We start from the raw sequence: 26,750 nt of genomic DNA on the forward strand, positions 1-26,750 counted from the left end.
TTGCTTGTTTCTGAGATGTGGGCCAAAATCAGAGTACTACCCTGGGAAAACCCTCATATGGAAAGTGACAACATGTAAACTTTACACAGGAAGCTCAGAACCCACCATGGATTGAAGCCTCATTCTCAGAACCGTGGGCAGATGTGCTGGCAGATAATACATTCATTCATTCATTTTATGAACCGCTGTATCCTCACAAGGGTTGCAGGGGGTGCTGCGGCCTTTTGGGCAACCCTGAATCGGTGGCCACTCTAAACAACCCCGGTAGGCCAGACACCGATTGTGGCCCCCGTCTGGTGCCCGAAGTTATCTGGAATAGGCTCCTCCCCCTTGTGAGACTAAGCGAGCGGTTGGTTCAGAAAATGAATGAATTGTTTTTTTTCTGTGTGCGTGTGTACTAGACACGAGAGGGCGCTCATGTTCTTATGACTGACTTAACATGATGACTTACTTGGAAAAATACACATTTATTTGTATTGATTGGCCTACTATAGTAATGTATTCGGTCAGGGTGCAATAATACCGGTAGCAGGGCACAATGAGATGGGCATTTCACACTCATATCTGAGGGCAATTTAAAGTGTTTAACCAGCCTGCTTGCATGTTTTTGGGATGGGGGAGGAAACTGTAGTACCGGGAGAAATCTCACGCAAGCACGGGGAGAATGTGCAAACTCCACACAGACCTGGGATCGAACCAAGGACCCCAAACCTATGAGGCCCGCCAGGCAGCCTAGGAAAATAATCATTAAAAAAACAACTAAAGGGTGACAATTATTGAAATGGCTGAATCTACCAAAATATTTGTAACCAACGTGACCTCACGTGGGATGTTAACAGTTCTGGATGCCAGTTTACTAGTTTATTTGCGTACTTTATATTTGGGGCGGCCCAGCGACTGAGTGGTTAGCGTGTCTGCCTCACAGTGGGGGATCTGGGTTCAAATCCAGGTCGGTCCACCTGTGTAGAGTTTGCATGTTCTCTCTGGGCCTTTGTGGGTTTTCCCTGGGTACTCCAGTTTTCTCCCACATTCCTAAGACATGCATGGTAGGGTGATTGCATACTCTAAATTGCCCCTAGGTATGAGTGTGAGTGTCCACGGTTGTCTGTCTCCTTGTACCCTGCGATTGGCTGGCCACCGATTCAGGATGTCCCCTGCCTCTGGCCCGTATACAGCTTGGATTGGCTCCAACACCCCCGTGACTCTAATGAGGATAAAGAGGTTAGAAAAATGATACAAAGGGACTTTTAAATTTCTACATTAGCCACTTGACATCCAGGATTTTCACTGGATATGAAGCATATTGACTTGGCGCCCTCTTGTGGCCAAAAAGCAGTAATACTGATAGTAATCAGCGTTCTCCCTCTCTCTCCCTCTCGCTATCTTTTTCTATCTCTCTCTCTACACCCCCCGCCCACACCTCTCGTTTTTTTCTCTCTTGCACTCTCTCATGCAGGAGTTTTATCCAACTTGGGTCGAGGGAATGAGTTGTCTGGCTGGCAGGCTAGCTTACTGGAGCACTCTCCCGGCCACACACAAATGCACACACCCACACACATCTTGATACAGCCACTTTGACACGAAGGTCGGGGACATCATGGTCGTGTCGGCACGGAGCTGGCTCGCCAACGAGGGAGGAAAACATTTTCTCCTGGTAAGAAGAGAAAACCTTTGTCAACTTTTCCCAGTGTGATCACTTTGGATAAGATGTGAACGGTGTTTCTGTACGCATAGATGCTGTGGTTGGGAGCGAACACCTGGCTCTTTGTCAAAACTTTCCTGATGTACTCCAGAGGACAGCAGTATTACTACCTCTACAAGATGCTTGGGGTAAACCTTTCTTTTCCCACACAGGCTTGACTTACTTACCTTATCTACCTGAGATTCCTGTTTTTTTTTAAATCTCCTAAAATCAGTTTAGAAAATTATGTTTTATGTAGCCACTGTTGTACTTCATTTCCCATTTTGCCAGTGTGAATGGTTGTTTGTCTCTATGTATTCTGTGATTGGCTGTCGACCAGTCCTGTGTGCGGTCTGTCTTTCATGTAAAGTGTTCTTGGTAAGACTCCACCTGCGTGCAAACCTGAATCAGATACCGTATTCCACATATAAGACGCCCCTGTGTATAAGCCGCACCCTTAAAATTGCCTTAAAATCGTTGAATGTTACAATTTCTCGCGTTCATGCCGCCCGCTGATTCACAATTTTCACCTCCATATTCATGGTTTTAATAGTACAAATGTGTTACTTTGAAGGGAAATCTTGAGAAAAATAATTGCATGTGGTATTTCTGAGATACTGTATGAATCAAAAGCACATTATTATGGTCAATATCATCAGGAAGTTAACAATTCATTCAGTAATGGTTGTTTTCTTACCTCAAAACAGAAAATAACCATCAAATACTATATGTTAACTTGCCGACCTCAAAACAGAAAATAGCCATCAAATAGTAAAAGTTAATTTGCCGACATCTAGTGAAAAAGAGTATAGAAAGGCTCTGTCTTGTGCGCATATAAGCTGTATCCTTGATTCAGTCATATTTTTGTGTGTTAAAAATACGGCTTTTGTTCGAGAAAATACGGTAAGACTAAGATATGAATGGATTGATGGAAGACTATCAAGTGGACTGGAGTGTGTGAACAGACTGCAGTTTGCATACCAGGTCAATAGTTGGCCGCTAAGTCACTTTGTAAAGAAAAAACAAGATAGAGAGGGAATACAACTTGATTCCAATGAGTGGCTTTGGAAAAACTTGATGAGGAATTTCATTCATTCAAATTTGACACCAAGTACCACCTACAAAAATATCAGACTCTCCAGATACCATGAGAATGGCCAACACTAAACAACATTTCTTTTGTGTGTGGATCCGGTAGAAGAGTGGTTAACCTCTCAGCTTCACGGTTCTGGGGTCGAGTGTTCGATCCCAGGTGTGTCCTCACTGTGTGGAGTTTGGATGTTCTCCACTGACTTGTGTGGGTTTTCTCTAAAAATTCATGCTAGGCTTGCTGAACACTTAAAAGTTCTTCTAGGTGTGAGTGTGAAAGGAGTTTGCTCTCCTTGTGCTTGCTGCTTGGCTGGCCATCAATTTAGGTCATAGTTAGCTAGGATAGGCTTCAGTACCCCCCATAAAAAGAAAAACATTATTGACTATTTCTTATCTCACCTCATTTTCTAAACCGCTTCATCCTCATTAAGCTTGTGAGGGGTGCTGGAGCCAATCCCATCTGTCTTTGGGCCACAGGCAGTGGCCAGCCGATGGCAGGGCACAAGGAGACGGACAACCATGCACACTCACAACAATATCTTAGGGCAATTCAGAGTGTCCAATTACCTGACCATGCATGTTTTTTGGAATGCGGGAGGAAACCGGAGTACCTGGAGACAACCCACGTAGATCGGGGAAAACATAAAATCCGCACAGATGGACATGACCTGGATTTGAACTCAGGATCCCAGAGCCCTGAGGCCAAGAGACTAACCACTGGTCCACCGGGCCACCTTTTAATGAATTAAAAGATTACATAAATGAAACCGTCACCGAAGGCTAAGGATTCACAATAATCCCTCAAAAACATCATTCAATTTGTATGATTTTGATTTCAAAATGGAGTTTGGTGCCTGCCTAATTTGTGACCGGACGTTTGGTCGCTAGTCTTTTGGTCGCCGGTCTTTTGGTCGCCGATCCTTTGGTCCCCATTAGGGTTAGGATTAGGGTTAAGGTTAGGGTTTAATATCTAAGTACATTTGACAACCATAACCCTAACGTTGACCAACAGGGACCAAAGAGCGGCGGCCAAAAGACCAGCGACCAAACGTCCGAGCACCGCCTGGTTTGTCACTTGTATACCCCGCATAAGATATATAATGCAGTACTCAGTTTGAGGAAGAAGTTTTGTGAATTTAAATCTCATCCCAGATCAAACCCAGATAGTTTTCAAATACCCTAGTTTGGAATGATAACAAATCCAAGATGAGTGGACTATTGTTTTTTTTTTTTGTCTGCACACTCCTTATTGCAGGGAATTTTGCTAATCTTTCTGGTTATGAGTGCTATGAGCATGCATTTGTCGCCTGACACATTACTCTAAGTTTAGTTCCCATTCACATACCTGCAGTGTGATTTGTGGTGGTGGGTTGTGTGTCATGCTTGCATCTCTAATGGATCCGAGTGTGCGTTTGCGTGTGCATTACGAACCAAAGAGTGGCAAGCTTGGGCACACGTAGACACACACTGAGGTTGGAATTTGATGCTTGTAAGGCCATGTGAGCATTAGTGTAATTGTTGTCACAAGTTCATGACAGTGTGTTTTTGATGTATACGACAACGACGCACTACTAACATTGTCGGATCAGGTCAGGTCAAATGTTTGAAGTGACTTATAGTGTTTGTCTAGTTGGTGTAGTTTAAGCTCAATTTATGTTCCACATGACAGATGTTAGCGTCTCACCCTTTTTATGTTTTGACTTCAAAGGCATTTTTTACTTTCACATGTGCTAGAATCTTGAGCGTTTGTTGTTATTTCAGCATAGGCATGGACCTGCCAGTAGTCTCCCCATGGTAATCTTAGTAAAGAAAATATCATATATTTTATTGTCTGAGGGAGATTAAAGAAAACTTTAATTCATTCATTTTCTGAACCGCTTATCCTCACAAGGGTTGAAGGGGGTGCTGGAGCCTATCCCAGCTGACTTCGGGTCACCCTGAATCGCTAGCCAACTGATTGCACTGCACACGGAGATGGACAACACTTTACACTCAATTTAGAAATTAAAACACAAAAATAAAATGAAAATCAAAGTAGGATTTTTTGTGTAGAAGGTGAACAAATAAGATATGGCAGCAAGCACTGTGCGAGAGCTTTTCATGTACAGCCTGACTGGTGGGAAGTACAAGATAGGGGCAAGCACAGGCATGCCATTGGCTTTGACAGAATGCCTTGGCAGGGGGCTCAAGTTTGTGTGTGCGTGTGTGTACAAATCGGACATTCAGCACTCCCTGGCTACTACACTCTTTGACATTTATCCTTTAAATCAACTTATCCAATTCACTTGTATGGTGTACAAGACATCTGACATTTTTTTGTTTTATCACTTTTTATCAGGAACCATAAAAGAAAAAAAAAGTTCCAATCCCATAGACGTAAATTCAGGATCATCTTTTAATCTAAAATGTTCTTTTTCAAAGACTGGTCTCGTTGGGCTTACTTCTCTGATCTGTGCACCTCTGTGAGCTCCATTTGGTTCTCTGGTAACTCTTAATAAGAAGAGACAGCCCAAGCAGAGTACTCAGAGGCTGCTAAGAAATCAAATCAAAAGCCTTTATTGTCATCATACACAGCTGCAAATAACGAAATTGGTGGTGCTACTCCAAGCTTTTTAAAGTGTGTTTTCCCAGTAAAGACAAAAAAAAAAAAACATAAATAGTAGTATAAAAGTATAAAAAGTCGCTTCCCGGCTAGTTAAAATCTAAAATATTGCATAGTCTAAGACAGTGATTTTCAAACTTTTTTTGGCCACCGCCCCCTTCACCGCCGGGCCAAAATGCCAACGCCCCCCTCTTTACCCCTTTCCAACAAACGCTAGAACGACTATATTGCTAAATGTCACAAGAATTGGTTGATTCTTCAATCACAAACAGTTTGAAGACTAAAAAAAACAATTTTAATAAACAAAAATGGTTATCATTTATTCTTCACCTCGAATCATAAAAATTGATAGCTGATGCATTAAGCCGGTCGCTGTGCGCATACGTCTGTGGTTAAGCGTTGCCGGCGCGCTATTGTGTGCTCCTCTGCGGCTGACTGGATGGTGGTGGTTTCCCCAGTCGCCTGCATCGACGATAAACTCGCGACAATTAGTGATATACGGTATATGCGCGCTGCTCGTGAGCGCTCGAGCAGACAACGTTTCTTGTTTCAATAAAGCTTGTTTTTTTGTCGACTTTTTATTACAGACAATCAATTTTTCCGGTCTTTCTACAAACACCAACGTCACATTTTACTGTAATTGCTCCATCGCCCCCTTCACTATTTCAACGCCCCCCATTCGCCTGTTTATTCGTCAGCGCCCCCCTGAAAGTTCACACCACCCCCCGGGGGGCGGTACCGCCCACTTTGAAAACCACTGGTCTAAGATATTGCACATTGTTATTGCACACCCCGAAGTTATTGCACAGAAGGGATTGTGTCGTGCTAACGCAAGTTCACAGTCCTGATGGGTGTTGGAAAAAAACTGTCCTTAAGTCTATTTGTCCGTGCTTTGTGAGACCAGTAGTGCCTGCCAGAGGGCAGCAGCTGGAACAGGTTGTGACCAGGGTGGTATTGGTCCCTGACAATGTTCCTGGTTCTGCTGAGGTAGCGAGGGCTGGCAATGTCATCCAGTGAGGACAGAGAGCAGCCGATGATCTTCTGGGCAGTGTTGATCACCCTTTGCATGGCCTTTCTGTCTGCAGCCGTGCTTCCAGCGTACCACACTGTAATGCAGTATTCCAGGATGCTCTCCACAGTGGCTCTATAGAAGGTTACCAGAAGCTTAGTGTCCAAGTTGTTCCTCCTGAGTACCCACAGGAAATGGAGTTGCTTCTGTTCCTTCTTCACCACTGCTGTGGCGTTGGTAGACCAGGAGAGCTTGTTTGTGAGTAACGTGGACCCCCAGGAATTTATAGGACTGGACCCTGTCTATGCATATTCCATTTATGAGGAGTGGGGCCAGACCTGTGCTGCGTTTGCGAATGTCCAGGATTATTTCTTTAGTTTTCGTGGTGTTTAGTGTGAGATTGTTCACCAGACACCACGAAGACCTCATCTCTGTAGGCCGACTCAACGTCTCCTGAGATGAGTCTGACCACAGTGGTGTCATTGGCAAATTTGATGATGGAGTTAGACTGGTGGGTTGATGTATGGTTGTATGTGTACAGGGAGTACAGAAGAGGACTCAGTACACAGACTTGAGGGGAGCCAGTGCTCAGTGTAATGGAGGAAGGAAGGTGGGGACCAAGTCTAACAGTTTGTGGACGGTTGGTTAATTGGTTCTTAATACAGTAGCAGAAGGAAGAGGATAGTCCAAGGTGAGAGAGTTTGTCAGCCAGAATGTCCGGTATTATAGTGTTGAAGGCTGAGCTATAGTCAATGAAAAGCATGCCCATAAACATGCAGGCTTACTGAAAATCGATGTCAAAGCACAACCAAGGGTTGGCTTAAACTAGCCCTAATTACTGATCAGTGGCTGAATGGCCACATTACACAGTTGACGTCCTTCGTGTGACTCTTGAAATAGTTAGGTCAGGTGATCCTGTGCTTCAATGAATCTAATCCACACATCCACTAAACTATCCACTGTGTCTCTCCGAAGTCTGTCTGTAATCACTGCACATGAACCTTACTGTGTGTGTTTGTGTTTTTTTTTCCAGCTTGGTTTGTGCTTCAGCAGGGCCTCTGCATCCGTGCTGAACTTGAATTGCAGCTTGGTGCTGTTGCCCATGTGCCGATCTCTGCTTACGTTTGTTCGAGGAACACACATGGTAGGAAACGTCTTATTTGATGACTTAACATTCAAGTGCTGGTTTTAGAGGTTTTGACAATTTGTTTAAATTCTGACTGCATAATGCCCAGTTCAGGTGCTGCAACATATACGCAGGGATACCTTTGATGGTACTATGTATACAATGTATACTATGTTGCAACATGTATAAATGTAAATGAAAATATAATTCAATGATTTTAAAATCTTTCTCAACTATTGATGGGCAATATGACAATTTTAGGTTTTTGACAATCTCATAAAATTGAAAAATCGTTAATTTGTGTCTTTTGGTTCGGGAATGTACGGCTCATGAGCCATATCTGGCTCTTTTGACAAGCACACCTGGTTCTTGGGCAACTCCAAATTTAATTTAGTGTATTTAGTTTTTATGTTACCCAAGTGTCATATGTTGTTGTTCATTGTTTTTAGTATTTACATTCTTTGTGTATTTTGATCAGAATTGCTTTATTTCAATTGAAACCTGTTCAGAAAGTTTATTTAGCCTACAATGTGCTTTTTCTTTTGGGACTACATTTTAAATATGTCTTAAAGGAGGAAAATGGTCAGTAATGTGTACATTAGTAAAAAATTAAACAATATAAAAAATATTGATAAAATTCCAATCATAATTTATTAAAAAAGATAAGAAAATCATCTGATCTTTCTGCCTTATCGCCGACCCCTATTCTGGACCCTTATTTATTTGAAAATACTACCAATGGAAGATATTTACTTGCCAATTGGATATTTTACTATTCGGTAAATCTATTTTCAGGTTCTTGGGCAGGCATGACCGAAGTGAAATACTTTGATGAACAAGTTCCTTGTAAAATACTGACATTTTTTATTCGAAAGGAAAGCATATGCATACGAGTGCAATCCTTCAATCTTTTTATATGCATACGAGTGCAATCCTTCAATCTTTTTTGTTTTTACAAACCAATGAAACATTCAGAAACTCCTGAATTCATTCACACAAACATAATGATAAAAATCTAATAAAGGATACAGAACTATGTATGAATATCAGTATAGTGTTTGGTAGTGTTTCAGTGGTATGTAAGAACATTTTACGTGGTATGAGAGCATTTTAGTTGTGTTTTGAATGACATTTATTTCAGTATTATGCATAAAAGCTTTTTGGTAGTGTGTTTTTCAGAACGTTTCTGCAGTGTATGTAATCTTGAATTAATGTCCCTGACAGGCCATGCTCACTTAAACTTAGTGCTGTCTTTCATTCATCTCCCACTCAAGGTATCAAGCAGAAAAACTCGTCGACTACTAGACAAGAGCAAAACCTTCCATGTGGCCTGTGGGGTTGCCATATGTATATTCTCTGGTAAATATACTAAAATCAAAAGAATTATATCTAACTGTGTATGTGTTTCTTTATGCATGCTAGAACACTAATTTTGCAATACCAGCTGCATGCCCTCCATTTGGTTTCGTGTGTGTTCTCACATTTCAGACTGTGTTCTTGTGATTCTTCTTCCATGACATCAAGGGAACTTTTTTAGTTGCTTTTTTTCCAGATACAATTAGGTAGATTGGTTTTCTTTTGGTAATGTTTTTTTTCAATCAATCTGACGCACTCTGCTTAATAACCATTTTTATTTCACGCTTTGCTTTAGATAACCTACTGTATGTACTGTGTTTTCCCCACTCTTTAATTAAGATACCTTGAGGCAAAGACCTACCAATACTATTAGGCTTTCCAAAGTTAAAATTGCAATTGCAAAAGGATTAGAATTTTTAAACGCTTGCAGGATAGAATAGTTTGTTACCTTGGTCTCTTGTAATGGTTATTCTAATCTTATTTAGACTGATGTGTTCAATGTGGCGGGAGTTTCACAGTTTTCTTAGGCGGGTAGTGCTCAGTTTAACAAGTACGGTGCAGTAGAAAATTGGTTGATATAGCCCATTCATTTGTTCATTCATTCATCCATCTTCTATACCGCGCATCTTCGAAAGGGTTGCAGGGGTTGCTGGACCCTAAACTGGTCGCCAGTCAGCCATAGGGCATACATAGAGACAAACGACCATCCGCTCTCGCAATCATACCGGCACCAGCGGGAATCGAGTCCACGCCTGCCCTCACCGAAGTCAGACGCGTGGACGTAAATAGTTATCCAAAAAATAATGAATATCTGGAGTAAGATCAAGTGTTGTAAAGCCATTTAACAATAGAAAATACCAGAGCAACTCCAAATGGTAACAGGCTACTTTCCATTAAGCCACACAATTACAATTACTAAAATGAATTTTAACAATAAATCACTTACTTTTATGAAATTGTTTTACTTTGGGATTTTTTTCTTATTTTTATAAAACTATTTTAGTTTTTTATTTTACTTCGGTAACTACGAGGGGTGTATAATGCTACACATCTGGCGATTTTTTATCACGATTCACAGGTCACAATTCTATTTGATCATGATTAATCCTGTTACTTTAAGGCAATTATTGAGATTTTTGTATATCACTTTGGAAAAAAAAAACAAAATGTATGTTGTTTTATATTTAAACAACATGTAGCCCTTTTTTTAACTTCAAAATATGAGCTTTATCATTCCAGGTATATGAAGAACCACAAAAATAACCTATTCAAATGAGGTAGAACACTTGTTTTGTTTGAGTTTTACTGTCTACATCTTGAATAGATGTACAGTAATTCTTCGCCACTGCGCTGATGGGCTATCGCGGACAAATGTATAAGACAAATGTATATGAAAAGTTTATGGTGTGGGAACAATAATACAGATATGAAATGGGGGGGAAAAGGGAATTCAAAATTCAGATTTATAGTATTTCACTGGGCATTAAGGGAAAATGTTAAAATTAAAAATAGTAAAGAGGGTTTTAAAAGTATTATTTATAATAACACGATATAAACACTGTCCCTACATCGCAGATATTCCCCTATTGAAGTAGGCGTCAGAAACTTACTGTGGCAAAGAAGGTACCGTGTTTTCAGGACTATAAGGCGCAACGCATTATACGGCGCACCCTCAATGAATGACATTTTTTTCCATATATAAGGCGCACTGTATTATAAAGTGCACTGTATTATAAGGCGCACTGTATTATAAGGCGCCTTGTCTATTTTGGAGAAAATTTAAGACTTTTAAGTGCGCCTTATAGTCGTGAAAATACGGTAAATGCTATTGACTTCAAATGCTATTGACTTCTAGGTATGAAGCACTCACTACACAGTCACCTCTAGAGCCAGCCATTGTTGATGTTTTGTGCATTGTTGATTTTTTTTGTATAAAATCTTGCAGTGGGGGAGGAGCTATATGATGGAAGATTTTGTAAACTAAGATGGCATCTGCATATTTAACAGTATTGTTTCACTTCAGGCGTTTGTGTTTTTTTAATATCCGACAGTGGTGGTTTTTCGTTTTTGGTTTTCTGTTTTTTCCAAATATAAGGCGCACTGGATTATAAGGCGCACTGTCTATTTTGGAGAAAATTTAAGACTTTTAAGTGCGCCTTATAGTCGTGAAAATACGGTAGTAAAATTTAATATGGGAATTGAGTTGAAAACCATCATCCTCGTGCATTGGTCAACCCAGCTTATAGCATACTCCTTTGTGCAATTATTTTGACAGAATGCAAGACATGATGTCTGTGTTCTGCCAACTAGTGGATGGTTTATTTCCACCAACAGATAAATTCAGACAGTTTTTGAAGCAATATGAGAATTGTGCAACATAATATCGCGATATATTGCAGATTTCTTTTTCAAACACCTTTAATAAATGTAATAACCCAATAATCAGAGGACTAAGGTGGTCCTTGCCGATGTGTAAATAGACTGGTGTATAGACCATTTGGACATAACAAAAGCGTACATGACCAGGTCACAGATAAAGGATATCACAACATGATACTTGGATAATGATGCATGGTTATGTGGAGCTATTGCAGTATATTTACTGGACCAAAAGTCGGGCAGTTATAGTTCCTCCTAATAAAATCTGGACTCAGTATAGAATCAAACCCATAAGTGCACAGGGAATTCCTGCAACTAATTTCTTAAAACAGGTTCTGTAACACTATCTATGTCATCGTTCACCATGGTCTGCTGCCACATAAATATTTGAAATTTTTGTGATAACTGGAAGGAGGTCAATATTAAGAAGTTAAAAACAGATGTAGCAGTTAAAGTGGATTGCCCAGTGTAATGTCTGGTTATGTTACAACGAGTTTACAATATTTTATCCACTAAATGTGTGTATCAATGCAATTCAAGGATAGCATTCCATCACCAAGGTGCGAAAAGTGTCTCCTGCTGGCTTTAGGTAATGGTAGTTGTTTCAGTCTGGGAATGTTACACCATTGTTATACCTCACCATGGACACCTCCATTGTCATCCTGGACTCCCTTGGACAGTGCATTGAAGTTTACTATTAATATTTATATTGAAAATCCCCCCCAAAAGGCTGTTATCCTGTAATGTAGAGTCTAATGCAATTCCACACTTCTATAAACACCTTCAGAACTCCTAGAACAATTTGTTCCTTGATTTTCTGAACTTATAGAACAGTTTGTTCTTTGATTTTCTGCGGCAGCATATTCCCAGCCATCTTAATGTTATTGTTTACTGAGGTTAACTGATTTTACTGTGCGTCAATTTGTTTACGTTGCTCCATTAGTTATTTTTCCCATTTAAATCCAATTTTGAAGCAAAAAAAAAAAAAACAGACTTTCTGTTCAAAATAGCATCATATCTAAATCATCTCAGCTTTCTATACTTCAATTACATACACGTGCGCTTGAACACATACGTAAACACACAGAACTCCCTAAAGGCAAAATTCTTGCGTTCTTATAGACAAATTCCAAAGTTGTGAGACAAAAGACAATGAGAAGGAAAAGGAGGGTGAAACATGAGCGAGGAACCATACACCAAGGAAGTGTGGGGGAGGGGGTCGTGGGAGAGGATGTATGTTTCAGGAAAAAAAAGACCCTTGTGTCTCAGGATTACGCCCTCTAATACCATCAGCTGTTCAACGGCTGCGTGGTTAGGACGTGATGTCAGGGAATCGTGGCGTCTGTATGTGATTGTGTTTGAGTGAGTCAGGAGAATGTTTTGCTGACTCTGTGCTGAATGGACAAAGACAAGTGTGTTTTCATATCTGAGACGACTTCATTTTAACTTTTAAGTTATCTGTGTATGCGTAGGTGGGTGTATTTTTATAAAGCAAAGACACTCTCTGTACCCGCACTGACTTTGCGACTACGCCATTGCAAACGTTCTTCATGATTAACCTTATCTATATTTTCTTTCTAGTTGTCCATGTTTCTGCCCACTTGGTGAACGTTGTCAACTTCAGTAATCGGTACTCTGAAGACTTTCCCTCTCTTAACTTTGCTCGCTACAAAGGAGAGGTAAGGAACTAAAATAATCTGCACACCACTATTTTTGTTACAACACTAATTGCCACAATATGTGATGAAAAAGATGGCCTCAGCCACACTTTCTCCTTTTACACTCATTCATTCATCTTCCATACCGCGCATCCTTGAAAGGGTTGTGACGGTTGCTGGAGCCTAACCCAGCTGTCTTCAGGCAAAAGGCAGATTACACCCTAAACCAGTCGTCGTAAGGCAGCTAGAGACAGACAACCACTCACTCTCACATTGACGCTGCCACCCAGTGGGAATCGAACCCAGATAGCCCTCACCAGAGTCAGGCGGAAGAGCCACTCCACCATCGGGTGGTCTTTCTCCTTTTCACCTTTTTTTAAATTTCTCTTAAATGAACAGAAAATGACTAAAGGCATAACAAAATAACAACAGGATTAGGAATCAAGCATGGGGCAAAGTATCAAATTAAATGAGAACAGAAGACTTTTCGACACTTTGCGGCTTCAACATTTGCGGCCTCAGTACATTGCGTTTTTTACATTAAGTATAAAACAAATTGTTCATAAAATTGTCAAAATTCATGCTAAAACTCGTAAGCGAAAGACATTTCCCTAGTGGAAGATAGCCTGTCTTCTGTTTGCCACTAAGAAAATGGTGGAAGATGGGACTGTCACATCAAGAAAAAAAATGGCCGGCAGCGGGAGGTCATTTTTATACAAAAATAGGGCTTTTCTAAATGGTCGTTAGCCTCTTTTTGTTCAGAAATGCGAGCCATGTGCGACGCTACAGCTGACGCCGTGGCGCTTATTTGAAAATAGCGCTTGTTCGGCAAACTGGATGGCAGAAAGCCACGGGTAAGGTGGATTTTTTTCAGAAATGAAAGCCTGGGCGACCTTACGGCGGACACCGTGGTCCTAAATCAATAATAGAGCTCGCTCAGCGGACTACGAGAGCTTCGTGGTTGCGGAGCTGATATTGGAATTTCCCAGAAATGTTTTAAAGTAGATGGCCGAACCCCTATTATAACTACACTTTTTTTTCTTTCGTGCCTAGTCCTAGTAGCAAGGCTGGCTTCTGCCCACAAGTTTCATCATTAATTTTCAAATTTTTATGAACTTGAAAAAAAACAATTAAAAAAATAAAAAAAACATTAAAAAAATACATTAAAAAATAAAATACATTGAAAATAAAAAAAACATTAAAAAGTAAAAAAAACGTTGAAAAAAAAAATTCAAAAATAAAAAAAAACTTTCAAAAATAAAAAAACATTCAAAAATAAAAAAAACATTCAAAAATAAAAAAAACATTCAAAAATTTTAAAAAAAAAAGTAAAAATTAATAGCATAATAAAATCACGAGGAAGTGAAGTCGCCAAAATCGAGGGAAGACTATATTTCCTTGTGGCCTGCGGTTGGCGCACCACGAACTCAGGTTGTCCTCTGCCTTTTGCCCATCGTTGGCTGGGATAGGCTCTTTCACCCCCTCTTACCCTTGTGAGTATAAGCGGTACAGAAAATGAATGAACAAATACGTTTTTCTAAATATTATTTACATATTTTGACTGACTGTTTCCACAGGACCCAAAGTTAATCATTCTGACCACAGGTATGTCTACCTTTTCATCATGTCACATTTGTAACTTCTCTGAAAAGCCTTAATTGGGTGTTTGTTTGCATTTTAGTTCCAGGAATCACTGGTGTTCTATTGGTTGTCATCCTTTTTCTGATGTTCACATCTTCGTCTTACTGTGTACGGTAAGTGATCACATCGCAACATGAAACCTTTTCTTTTAAAAAACACTCCACATCCAGCTGTGCTGTGGCTGATGACTCACACTGCACGAGGGTAAATGAGAACAGTCGTCTGCTATAGAGCAAATCTCTACTAAGTGTTTTACTCACGCCGCTGTCATTAACCAGGTCACAGTGGGTCACTCGCTTTGTGTGGGTGTATCAGTGTATATTCTTTTTGCTGCCTTCAGCAAACGAAAAAGGGTTAAGAGGAATTTGCAGATGACTTAAAAGTACAGATAAGGGTCCGGATAAGTGGATAAAGCTTTTGGAATGATGCCACACAAACATGTTAAATTCATCTAGATCCCTCCACTGTTTTTAGTGTACTGCCTTAGTTTTATTCTAAATTGAAATTCTTGGTCAAACCTTGACTAAAATCTAAATTATAGTGTATAAATTAAACAAAAAAAACATTTTCTGCTCGGTAATAAAAACCTTTTGAAATGCAGTGATGAAATCATAGTGGGTGCCTTTTTGCAATGTGAATAAAGAACTTTGTAATCGTGACTTAAACTGACAGTGTGTAAGGATAAAAGAACAGTGGTTTCTAAAGTTTCTAAAGAAGATGAATTCAAAGCGGGGACATGAAGGTTTGAAATAGTTCATTGTCTGTAGTGTTTATGGGCCTAGGGGTCATTGTGTGTAATGACCCCTCTAATATTGACCCCTGATGTTTTGCTTACTCAGGCTTTAAGATGGAAGTCGTCACGTCTGCTTGTGAACAAACTCAACTCGTTTTCTTCTTTTGATCCTTTGGTTCTTTTTTTCATTGTGGCTTATTGACCCCTCAGAGTACCACCACCATCTTACAAAATACAACAATTGTTATTCAATGCACTTCCACCATCTCAAAGATTAAATCTGAAATTGGATCATTTCTGTTTGTATTTATTTCAGAATATACAACTATGAAATATTCTGGTACACACACAACCTCTTCATTATCTTCTACATCATCCTTATGGTACACATGGTCGGGTAAGTATCGATTAGTTTCGGACCTTTCAAAAATAGATTTGATGTAATGTGATTATGTAAAACTAACTAATCATCAATGCATCTCTCGAGAAGAGGTGCGCTAAAATATCAGACCAACATAGGGGACCATCCCCCAGGGTGCCTGCAAGCCAATAACAGCAGCCCAGAGCAGAAAGAGGAGGAGCTGGAGCAACGTAAGGAAGAGCGGATACGATGCAGGGCAGAGGCTCACTTCCAGCCTCATTGCCCCCAGGTCTGTGTTTGTGTGTGTCAAGTGTGGTGGAGGGAGTGAACCCTGTTTATTAGAGGTGCGGGGCTTTAGGGGAGGGGCAGCCATCTTTTTTTTTTTTTACATCAAGGTCTGTGCTTGTGAATGTACTTCCTCCTGTGTGTGATTATGTGTTTGCACATGGTCGTTAAGCAACAAGTCAGCTTGCTCCATAAAATCACTCTTAAAACTTCCTCAGGCTTCAGAGGAGCTGTGAGCAATTAGCTAGCAACAGGTAAACGCTAAAAGTAAGAATTGGTGACAGTATACACATTGTTTTCACATATGTCATCCATCCTTGTTGGCATTTGAATTTGGACAACAGCTGTTTCATTGGTTGATGGAAAGGCAAATTCATCATGAAGTGATTTTAGAGATGAATTTGCACTGTTTAAAATGTTGACACTGAAACATGATAATTCAAAAATATATACATAAATACATAAACTATATAAACTAAAAGATCCCCATTGTTTTTTTTAATACTTTTTAATGGTACTATAAAGTTATTTCTATGATTTTCTTTGATATACCGTGTTTTCACGACTATAAGGCGCACTTAAAAGTCTTAAACTTTCTCCAAAATAGACAGTGCGCCTTATAATCCAGTGCGCCTTATATATGGAAAAAAACAGAAAACCAAAAACGAAAAACCACCACTGTCGGATATTAAAAAAACAAAAACGCCTGAACTGAAACAATACTGTTAAATATGCAGATGCCATCTTAGTTTACAAAATCTTCCATCATATAGCTCCTCCCCCACTGCAAGATTTTATACAAAAAAAATCCAAAACATCAACAATGGCTGGCTCTAGAGGTGACTGTGTAGTGAGTGCTTCATACCTGGAAGTCAATAGCAATTACCATATTTTCACGACTATAAGGCACACTTAAAAGTCTTAAATTTTCTCCAAAATAGACAGTGCGCCTTACAATGCAGTGTGCCTTATAATACAGTGCGCCTTATAATACAGTGCGCCTTATAATGCAGTGTGCCTTATAATACAATGCGCCTTATAATACAGTGCGCCTTATAATACAGTGCACTTTATAATACAGTGCGCCTTATATATGGAAAAAATGTAATTCATTGAGGGTGCGCCTTATAGTCCTAAAAACACGGTACCTTCTTTGTCACAGTAAAAGTTTCTGACGCCTACTTCAATAGGGGAATAACTGCAATGTAGGGACAGTGTTTATATGGTGTTATCATAAATAATATTTGGACTTTTAAAACCCTCTTTACTATTTTTAATTTTAACATTCCCCCTTAGTGGCCAGTGAAATACTATAAATATGAATTTTGAATTCTCTTTTTCCCCATTTCATATCTGTATTATTGTTCCCACACCATAAACTTTACATATACATTTGTCTGATACATGTGTCTATACATAGTCCATCAGCGCAGTGGCGAAAGTCAATAGCAATTACCGTATTTTCACGACTATAAGGCGCACTTAAAAGTCTTAAATCGTCTCCAAAATAGACAGTGGGCCTTATAATACAGTGCGCCTTATAATACAGTGCGCCTTATAATACAGTGCGCCTTATAATACAGTGCGCCTTATAATACAGTGCGCCTTATAATACAGTGCACCTTATAATACAGTGCGCCTTATAATACAGTGCACCTTATAATATGGTGCGCTTTATATATGGAAAATGTCATTCATTGGGGGTGTGCCTTATAATGCGGTGCGCCTTATAGTCGTGAAAATACGGTACATGGAATTTGAAGATTTTCAGCTGGTTATGTGCCTTGAGATTTTTGCAATGCACAAAAGTATATGGGTGACCTAACAATAGCCTTTCTGGATAACTGACACATGTCTACTCTGCATGTGCGCATAGACATGGCTGTGGGTGTCTGGTCCTCTGTGTCTGTACTGTGCGGAGCGTCTGTATCGCTACATCCGGAGCAGTAATCCGGTTACCATTGTTAGTGTCATCAGGCATCCGTGTAATGTCATTGAGTTACGAATGCTCAAGAAGAATTTTAAAGCTCGCCCAGGGCAGGTAAGGTGAATTTTTTTTAGCTCTCCAAATGTTTAAAATCTCAGTTTATCCATTTCCTCTGGTTTTCATCTAATGGCAATTCCCCATTTTTTGTCTATCTATCTGAACTTGCAGTATATTGTTCTCAACTGTCCCGATGTCTCATCATTTGAGAACCATCCTTTCACGCTCACGGCGGTAAGGATGCAGACAACTAAAGCTTCTTCCAACACATTCCTGACATGTGACTTTTTAAAGACACACAAGTACGCCTATGTTCTCACTTAGGTATGTTGCCATAGCGTCTTATTTTGAAAAAAAAATAGAATGCTTTGCTGTAAACTGTAAGTGATTGACAGCAACAAATTCGTGTCATTGAGACTCCCAGATTATTGTTAGGGTTTTCCGAAACACACATTGCACTTGACTGGTGTACGATGGTAGAGAGAATTACTTTGACAAGGAGCAGACAAGCCCCTAAGGCCAGCATCTGTCAGGAATATTGGAAAAAACGAAAAACGTTGCGTCGGAGAACTATTGCATACGTTTTTAATTTTATTTTTCATAGGTCTACCGACCAATTTAGAATTTGTGACAACACTATATTTGTGCGTCTTTCTTTGTTCTTTCGTAATATTCACTGACTCCTTTGTAACTTTGCAGTGTCCTACAGCAAACAAGGAAACATTTGGTGTCCATCTTCGGGTAGTGGGAGACTGGACTGGTGAGTATACAATACATGCAATGTAGACACACCCCACATAAGCACACTTTTGAGATTAGTGCTTATTTTGCTGATATGCCTGGCCTTTTTTTCAATGTGGAAGATACGCATTATTTCCATAAAGAATGATAATTTTGTGTTTATACAGTTCTGGGGTCCTGGGTTTTGAACCCTCCTGTGTGGAGTTTGCATGTTCTCACCATATTGCGTGGGTTTTCTCTTGGTACTCCAGTTCCCTCCCACATTTCAAAAACACGCCGGGTAGGCTGGTACACTCTAAATTGCCCCTAGTTATGAGTGTGACCATGAATGATTGTCCATCTCCTCGTGCCCTGCAATTGGCCAAGCGCATCAGTAAATGAATGCATGAAATTTAGCTGGCCTCTCACTGTGTACATTGGAAAGAATAAAAAAAAGTGGTTTTCTGCAACACTAATGAGGATAAAGCGGTTCAGAAAATGAATGAATGGAATGAATGAAAAACTATTTGTTTTAGTTCTCACAGCTCTTTTAAACAAAGTTGTGTATAGGGAAAACCTCTGGTACTCTGGTTTCCTCCCACATCCCAAAACATGCAGGGTAGACTGGTTGAACACTTTAAATTGGTATGTGTGAGCATGAATGATTGCTCGTCTCCTTTTTGGCTGGCCACCGATTCAGAGTGTACTCTGCCTGGTGCCCATAGTTAGTTGGGATAGACCAAAGCACCCCCAATGACCCTAGTGAGGATAAGCAGTTCCAAAAATGAATGATTGAATGTATCCAGTGGGCCGGTAGAGTGAATGTTTAGTGCGTCGGCCTCACAGCTCTGGGTTCTAATCCAGGTCATATCCCACCTGTGTTCAGTTTGCAAGTTCTCCTCGGCATTGCGTGGGTTTCCTCCGGGTATTCTGGTTTCTTCCCACATTCCAACAACATGCATGGTACGTGTGATTGGACACTCCAAATTGCCCCTTGGTATGGATGTGAGTGTGCATGGTTGTCCAGCTTATTGAGTTATACATAGACTAGATGGAGCTGAGCTATAGGGAATTTTCATGCAATGATTGACCAACAATCATTCATATATAAGGCACATTGAATTACAAGGCTGCTTTTAAAAACACTCTTTTAGTTGTGCTTTATAGTGCACAAAATATGGTAGTTTAATTGCTCGTTTTATATATATATATATATATATATATATATATATATATATATATATATATATATATATATATAGTACCTGGGACAAGGCTGTTTCCTTTGGGAGACTGTGACGAATGCAAACTTGTGTTGTTTCCACATGCAATCTTGCTTTGAGAACACGAGAGGGGAAGTCAGTTTGCTTGCATTGGCTGTTTGTTGAATGGGCCTCAATGATATCAAAGTACCGCATAAGAAAACACACGAGAAACATATGATATTAAAAAAATACTGCAGATTACTACTTCCAAATCATGGCATTGTTTTTATATGCATTGTTACATTTCAATATTTAGTCTTTATGTTTATATGGGGATCAAAATAATTATTTTCCCATTATCCTCCTCAGAGCGCTTCAGGCAGCTGTTGCTTCCTGACATGAGGAGAGACTTGGACATACTCCCTGTGGTGCATCAGAGGAGATACCCCAAGTATGTATGTGTGTGTTGTGTGTGTGTGTTATGTGTGTGTGTGTTTGTGTGTGTGTGTGTGTGTATGTGTGTGTGTGTGAGCGGGGGAGAGAACAAGTTGAATTTGACAGATAATTTCTCATGAAAGCTTAAAATCACTGGCCTGACCTGACCAGTGACCCTCTGACACCACTGGCTTCCTGTTCCGAGTGTATGAGAGTCATACATACAAAGACAGAGGAAATGAATCTAGCAGCACAGTTAACTCATTCAATGCCAAATACTTTCTTTTTAATTTAATTTGCATTAGTGCGGGGATGCCTTGCAAGTTTTGGTTTTGCCCAATGTTTATAGTTGAGGAAAAGATGTTTTTGTTTATTTCCAAAAGTCAGGTAATGAACGGCAAGCGGCACGGTAGATGAGTGGTTACTGTGTAGTTTTCACAGTTCTAAGATTCTGAGTTCAATCCCAGGTCAATCCTCCTGTGTGGAGTTTGCATTTTCACCCTGGGCTTGAGTGGTTTTTTCTCTGGGTCCTCCCACATTTTAAAAACAGACATGATAGGCTGGTTGAACTCTCTTTATTGTCCCTAGGTATGAATGTGTGGGTGCTAGCTCCATTTAGTGTAAAAGATGAGAAATAAAATCAGAATGTAGGCTAGATTTAAGATGCTTTTGTAGGCTATATTCAAAGATATTTTCATAATTTCTTGCAGGCCAATAAACGTTCATTCACCTCTCCCATTTAAAATTGATTTGTCAGACAGTGAGTAAACAAGGAAGTGACCAAAAGATGCCCCCAAATTAAAGAGGACATTACCAAAAATCTACAGAAAGTGATTTCTTTAAATATGGCATTTTCTAGTTATAATAATGTATTTTATTGTTTTTTTTTACCAACTGTTTAACACCTGTTGCAGAAGTAAGGATTGTGTCGAAGCAAAGTAGAATTTTGGACACAGGCTGTTTATCTGAGCATGTGTACTTAACCCACGAATAGGAAGTCCAATTAATTGTGAGTGTGTTCACTTGTGTTGTACATTCATATTGTGTATGTTCAGGCTTTATGTTGATGGTCCGTTTGGAAGTGCTTCAGAGGAGGTTTTCAACTACGATGTCAGCCTTTGTGTTGCTGGTGGAATAGGTGTCACGCCGTTCGCCTGCATCCTAAATGCTCTGCTGTGAGTGTGTTCCTCTGACTAAATCACCTGAATGCTACAGATTTGGTTCATCTGTCATTTTGATTGTTGTGCTTGTCTCTCCTGCCCATTGTTGACCCAGTGACGAGTGGAAGAGGTTCAGGTTAAAGAGGTTATACTTTGTGTGGGTCTGCAGGGAGCTCCAGTCCTTCTACTGGTTCGCAGAGCTACTCTGTGCTCTCCATCATAAGGTTGGTTCCCTTTCACTTTCTAATGAAACTCATTGGTCCACCATAAGAGGCAGTTAAGTACCGTATTTTCACGACTATAAGGCACACTTAAAAGTCTTAAATTTTCTCCAAAATAGACAGTGAGCTTTATAATCCAATGTGCCTTATATATGGAAAAAACAGAAAACCAAAAACCAAAAACCACCACTGTTGGATATTAAAAAAACACAAACGCCTGAACTGAAACAATACTGTTAAATATGCATCATATAGCTCCTCCCCCACTGCAAGATTTTATACAAAAAAATCCAAAACATCAACAATGGCCGGCTCTAGAGGTGACTGTAGTGAATGCTACATACCTGGAAGTCAATAGCAATTACTGTATATTCACGACTATAAGGCGCACTTAAATTTTCTCCAAAATAGACAATGCGCCTTATAATACAGTGCGCCTTATATATGGAAAAATGTCATTCATTGAGGGTGCGCCTTATAATGCGGTGCGCCTTATAGTCGTGAAAATACGGTAGTTCAATTCCTTTGTAGACAGTCTTGTCCAATACTTGCCCCAAGCTGTTTGGACTTGCCCATGTTTATTTTTAGACAGGTTACTGAAAGTTTTCCGGGTCTTAAAAGTGAAGTTTACAAGGAGTCCTCGAGTTATGGATGAGTTATGTTCCTACCCTGGCAACATAAACAAATATCAGCGCTAGTCCCATTTTACCATTAAAATTTAAATTTACTTAAAGATAATTTGTAGAAATTTTTAGTTTGGCCAGGGTCTGAGTGGTTAGCGCGTTGGCCTCACAGCTCTGGGGTCGTGGTTTTAAATACAGGTCGGTACACCTGTATGGAGGTTGCATGTTCAAAACATCTTCATAAATGCCATTAGAATATGCACAAATTCAACTTAAATGTTATTTTATTTTACACATCTGTCCTAATCACTTGTCATGCTCGTTCTAATGACTTTACTGCTGATCATGTCACTTGAGATAATCACGTTTCCATTTATGTGCTATATTTTTCCATGATTTTGCTTTGATTTATTTAATAAGGGATAGCACATAATAATGAACATATATGTAAGATTGTAGCCGAGGGTTAATTTCCATTTATAGTCCATTGTGTAGGTTGAAGACAAACGATCACACATACTAGACCAGACAAACTACGGCCCGTGGGCCATATACGGCCCGTTAGGCTTTTTAATCCGGCCCGCCGACGTTGTCCAATTTTTCATTTTATTTATTTATTTATTACCCCAAGGTGGCACCGTCACGTGGAAGCCATTGGTTGTAGCTCTGTCCACTTTTATTTGTTTTTCGTGTTTTACAGCCCTTCTATCTTTTTTTCAAATTACATTTTAATATTTCTTAACACATTCCTTTTTACTTTACTTTGTACTTTATATGTTTTACTTTAATGATGAGTGATGAGTATGTTACTTTAGTCCTTTTTTTCTGTTTATATTTCATATGTACTGTTAACGGATGCAGTTTTTTATATGTATCGTATCTTGTGCCGACCTGGCTCTTTTTTCTTTGGGCCGATAATGCGATAATGGCAAAGATCCATCCGACACACAAACAAGCACTATGCACTAGTGAATCAAAAATGATGGCGCCTAAATGGCAGTCGTAGCACAGGCGTCGTAAAGTCAAAATGTTGCAGGTCAAAGTCATTGAAACTCGAGTACTCCCTGTATATTAAAACATACATGCGTATAAAACACGTATTATAAACACGTAAAAAAAAAAAATCGCATGTATAAAAATACTTGGAGTTCCTATCTCCCCATGAAGTGTACAATCAAACAACTATACAAATGTTTACTCCTCTTTAAAAATCTTTCTTTGAGCACACTCATGGAGTTATTAAAGCTTTGGATTTTGCAGCGAGCATTGGTCATGAACCATTTTCAAAAATCCTAATATAAAATAGGTGATTCAAAAACAACTATTGTTGTAAATCGGATCCGTATCGGCCTGTTTAAAAATGAAACTTGACCACTGCCACTATTTTCCTGTGGACCACAGTTTCTATTGAGGGAACATATCAGTCATGACAGTACCGCCACCTTATGGTGGGTGATGGATATAACACAAGGTATTATAAATGTCTCTTGGTAAATAAACGTGTAAATTGTCCCTTTTTCTCGTCCTTTAGTTATGGCATGAAAACAGGCCTGACTACTTTAACTTGAAACTGTACCTCAGTAAGGCGGACAACCTACAAGTAAGCAACCCACTTACTATATACACAGACACACACATAACACATTTAAATATACAGACCTACCTCTACTTACGAAATTAATTGGTTCCAGAACTTTTTTGTAACTTGAAAATTTCGTAAGTAGAGCAGTACTTTGTATGTAAATTCTCCAACTCGTTCGATGGTCCACACACAACTGCCAACCAAACCATTTAAAAATGATGGGTGCTCGTTATTGTTCCAACTGATCCAGCACAGACACTTTGACCAATGAGATTTCTGCAATAAACAACAAGCACCTGATTGCAATCTGCTGATTGCACTTGTAGGACACCCAATTGGTGAGTAGGTGTCCTCTTTCTGGGTTGGAATGAAAACCCGCACCCACTGCGGTCCTTTATGGAATAGTTGTGAGACCACCTGTTCTAAAGTGAGAATCAATGCATCCGCGACAATATTTTCAAAATATAATAACGGGGCGGCCCCGTGGAGCAAATGGTTAGTGTGTCTGCCTCACGGCTGTGGGGTCCTGGGTTCAAATCTAAGTTGGTCCATGTGTGGAGTTTGCATGTTCTTGTCCCATGCGATTGGCTGGCCACTGATATAGAGTATATATATATTTTTATATATATTTATATATATTTTTTTATATATTTTTATATATATATATATATATATATATATATATATATATATATATATATATATATATATATATATATATATATATATATATATATATATATATATATATATATATATATATATATATATATATATATATATATATATGTGTGTATATATGTGTATATGTATGTGTATGTGTATTTGTATGTGTATGTGTATGTGTATGTGTATATGTATATGTATATGTGTATGTGTATGTATATGTATATGTATATGTATATGTATATGTATATGTATATGTATATGTATATGTATATGTATATGTATGTGTATGTGTATATGTATGTGTATATGTATGTGTATGTGTATGTGTATATATATGTATGTGTATATATGTATGTGTATATATGTATGTGTATATATGTATGTGTATATATGTATATATATATATATATATATATATATATATATATATATATATATATATATATATATATGTATATATATATATATATATATATATATATATATATATATATATATATATATATATATATATATGTATATGTATATATGTATATATGTATATATATATATATATATATATATATATATATATATATATATATATATATATATATATATATATATATATATATATATATATATATATATATATATATATATATATATATATATATATATATATATATATATATATATATATATATATATATATATATATCTATATATATATCTATATCTATATATATATATCTATATCTATATCTATATCTATATCTATATATATATATATATATATATATATATATATATATATATATATATATATATATATATATATATATATATATATATATATATATATATATATATATATATATATATATATATATATATATATATATATATATATATATATATATATATATATATACATACTTTATCATCCTAGCTTGTAGCTTGTATAAACACTTGAATATGAACCAAGATGTACCTACTGATATTCATTTACTTTTTTCATAAGCACATATCTGAGGATAAGTACCATCCACTTGCGTCGCGGCTACAGGTGGGACGACCCAAGTGGGAGTTAATATTGGAGGACATTGGAAGGACAAACAAGCAGTGAGTAGGAAAAATTATCACTCCTTAATAGCATGCTTAAAACAATCACCTTGTCTTCTTGTTACTTTTCAGTAAGCGAGTGGGAGTCTTTTGCTGTGGACCAAAAGGCATTTCTAGGACACTTCACAGGCTTTGTAACTCGTCTCAATTCCCTGGAACAACTTTTGAATTTAACAAAGAGTCCTTCAGATGATCGGGCTTCATTGAGAAGAGCCTATCTGATTTGAGTTGCATCTAGACATGGCAATTCCATTGGCTATATGGAATATAGCCATTTTTACAAGAGACTGTCAGAAAGGCCAAACAGAAGTTTCTGTACTGGGATTATTTTCTGAACTCTCATTATGAACCACAATGAAGGTCCTTCATTTTGGAAATTTCCTTTGGATTTTGCTTTGGATTATGGAGGGATTGAATAGACATGTGACCGCCACAATGACATTTTGATGAGCGTAACATAAAGGGAAGATAATCAATCACTCAGGAGAACAGTGTTGACAATATGAAGAAATATCGTTCAATCAGGCTATGATAGGATCTAATTTAATTTGTTTTTTTTTTTTACACTTGATATGTATATCAAAATAATTTTGTACATGTGGGGGAAAAAGTACATGGTGGCTTTAGACAGGCGAGTAACGTAACATAATGGCAAAAGAAAGAAGTACTGATTTCAATAGTGTTTATTAATTGATATTATTATTAAAGCTTTTTTAATTTCAAGTTCTGGGGTAGGATTGAAAATGCTGTATTAGTTTCGGCGACCCTCTCAAGCATTTTTTACCTGCGGCAGTTTTTGGATTGAAAAAATGTCAAGTTACACCACCAGCAGAAAATCTACTTATTTAAAACTGTCACCTGAATAAAGTCCAAAAATTATCAGCAGGAATCAAACACACACACACACAAATTATTTAAACTATATTTCATACCAACCTCACCTCGCCAAAAGTTGATGTCCGCGGAGCCAAAACAACTTCCTTTATCAAGTAGTTAATTAATGATTACTTTTAATTCTAATAATTTAATATTTTTTTTCTCCTTCAGTTTTGTGGTCACATGGCCTTTACCTCGCCAAAAGTTAATGCCAGTGAAACTACTTCTGGTTCATACAACATTAAAAATAA

The 26,750-nt window shown here is 38.4% G+C and overlaps 1 protein-coding gene across 1 annotated transcript; it reads left to right on the top strand.

Moving 5' to 3' along the window:
• Positions 1-1,465: 1,465 nt before the first annotated feature.
• Positions 1,466-26,750, top strand: nox4 (NADPH oxidase 4). Its single transcript, XM_077722566.1, has 18 exons — positions 1,466-1,654; positions 1,735-1,830; positions 7,415-7,525; positions 8,782-8,866; positions 12,824-12,921; positions 14,478-14,505; positions 14,582-14,654; positions 15,591-15,671; positions 15,765-15,924; positions 17,797-17,961; positions 18,076-18,138; positions 18,604-18,664; positions 20,199-20,280; positions 21,320-21,439; positions 21,540-21,648; positions 23,800-23,868; positions 25,523-25,623; positions 25,696-26,750. Exons 1-18 carry the CDS (start codon positions 1,598-1,600, stop codon positions 25,814-25,816), a joined length of 1,680 nt encoding a protein of 559 aa, XP_077578692.1. The 5' UTR covers positions 1,466-1,597; the 3' UTR covers positions 25,817-26,750.

This window comes from Stigmatopora nigra, chromosome 8 (assembly GCF_051989575.1).
Source record: "Stigmatopora nigra isolate UIUO_SnigA chromosome 8, RoL_Snig_1.1, whole genome shotgun sequence".
Classification (NCBI taxonomy): domain Eukaryota; kingdom Metazoa; phylum Chordata; class Actinopteri; order Syngnathiformes; family Syngnathidae; genus Stigmatopora; species Stigmatopora nigra.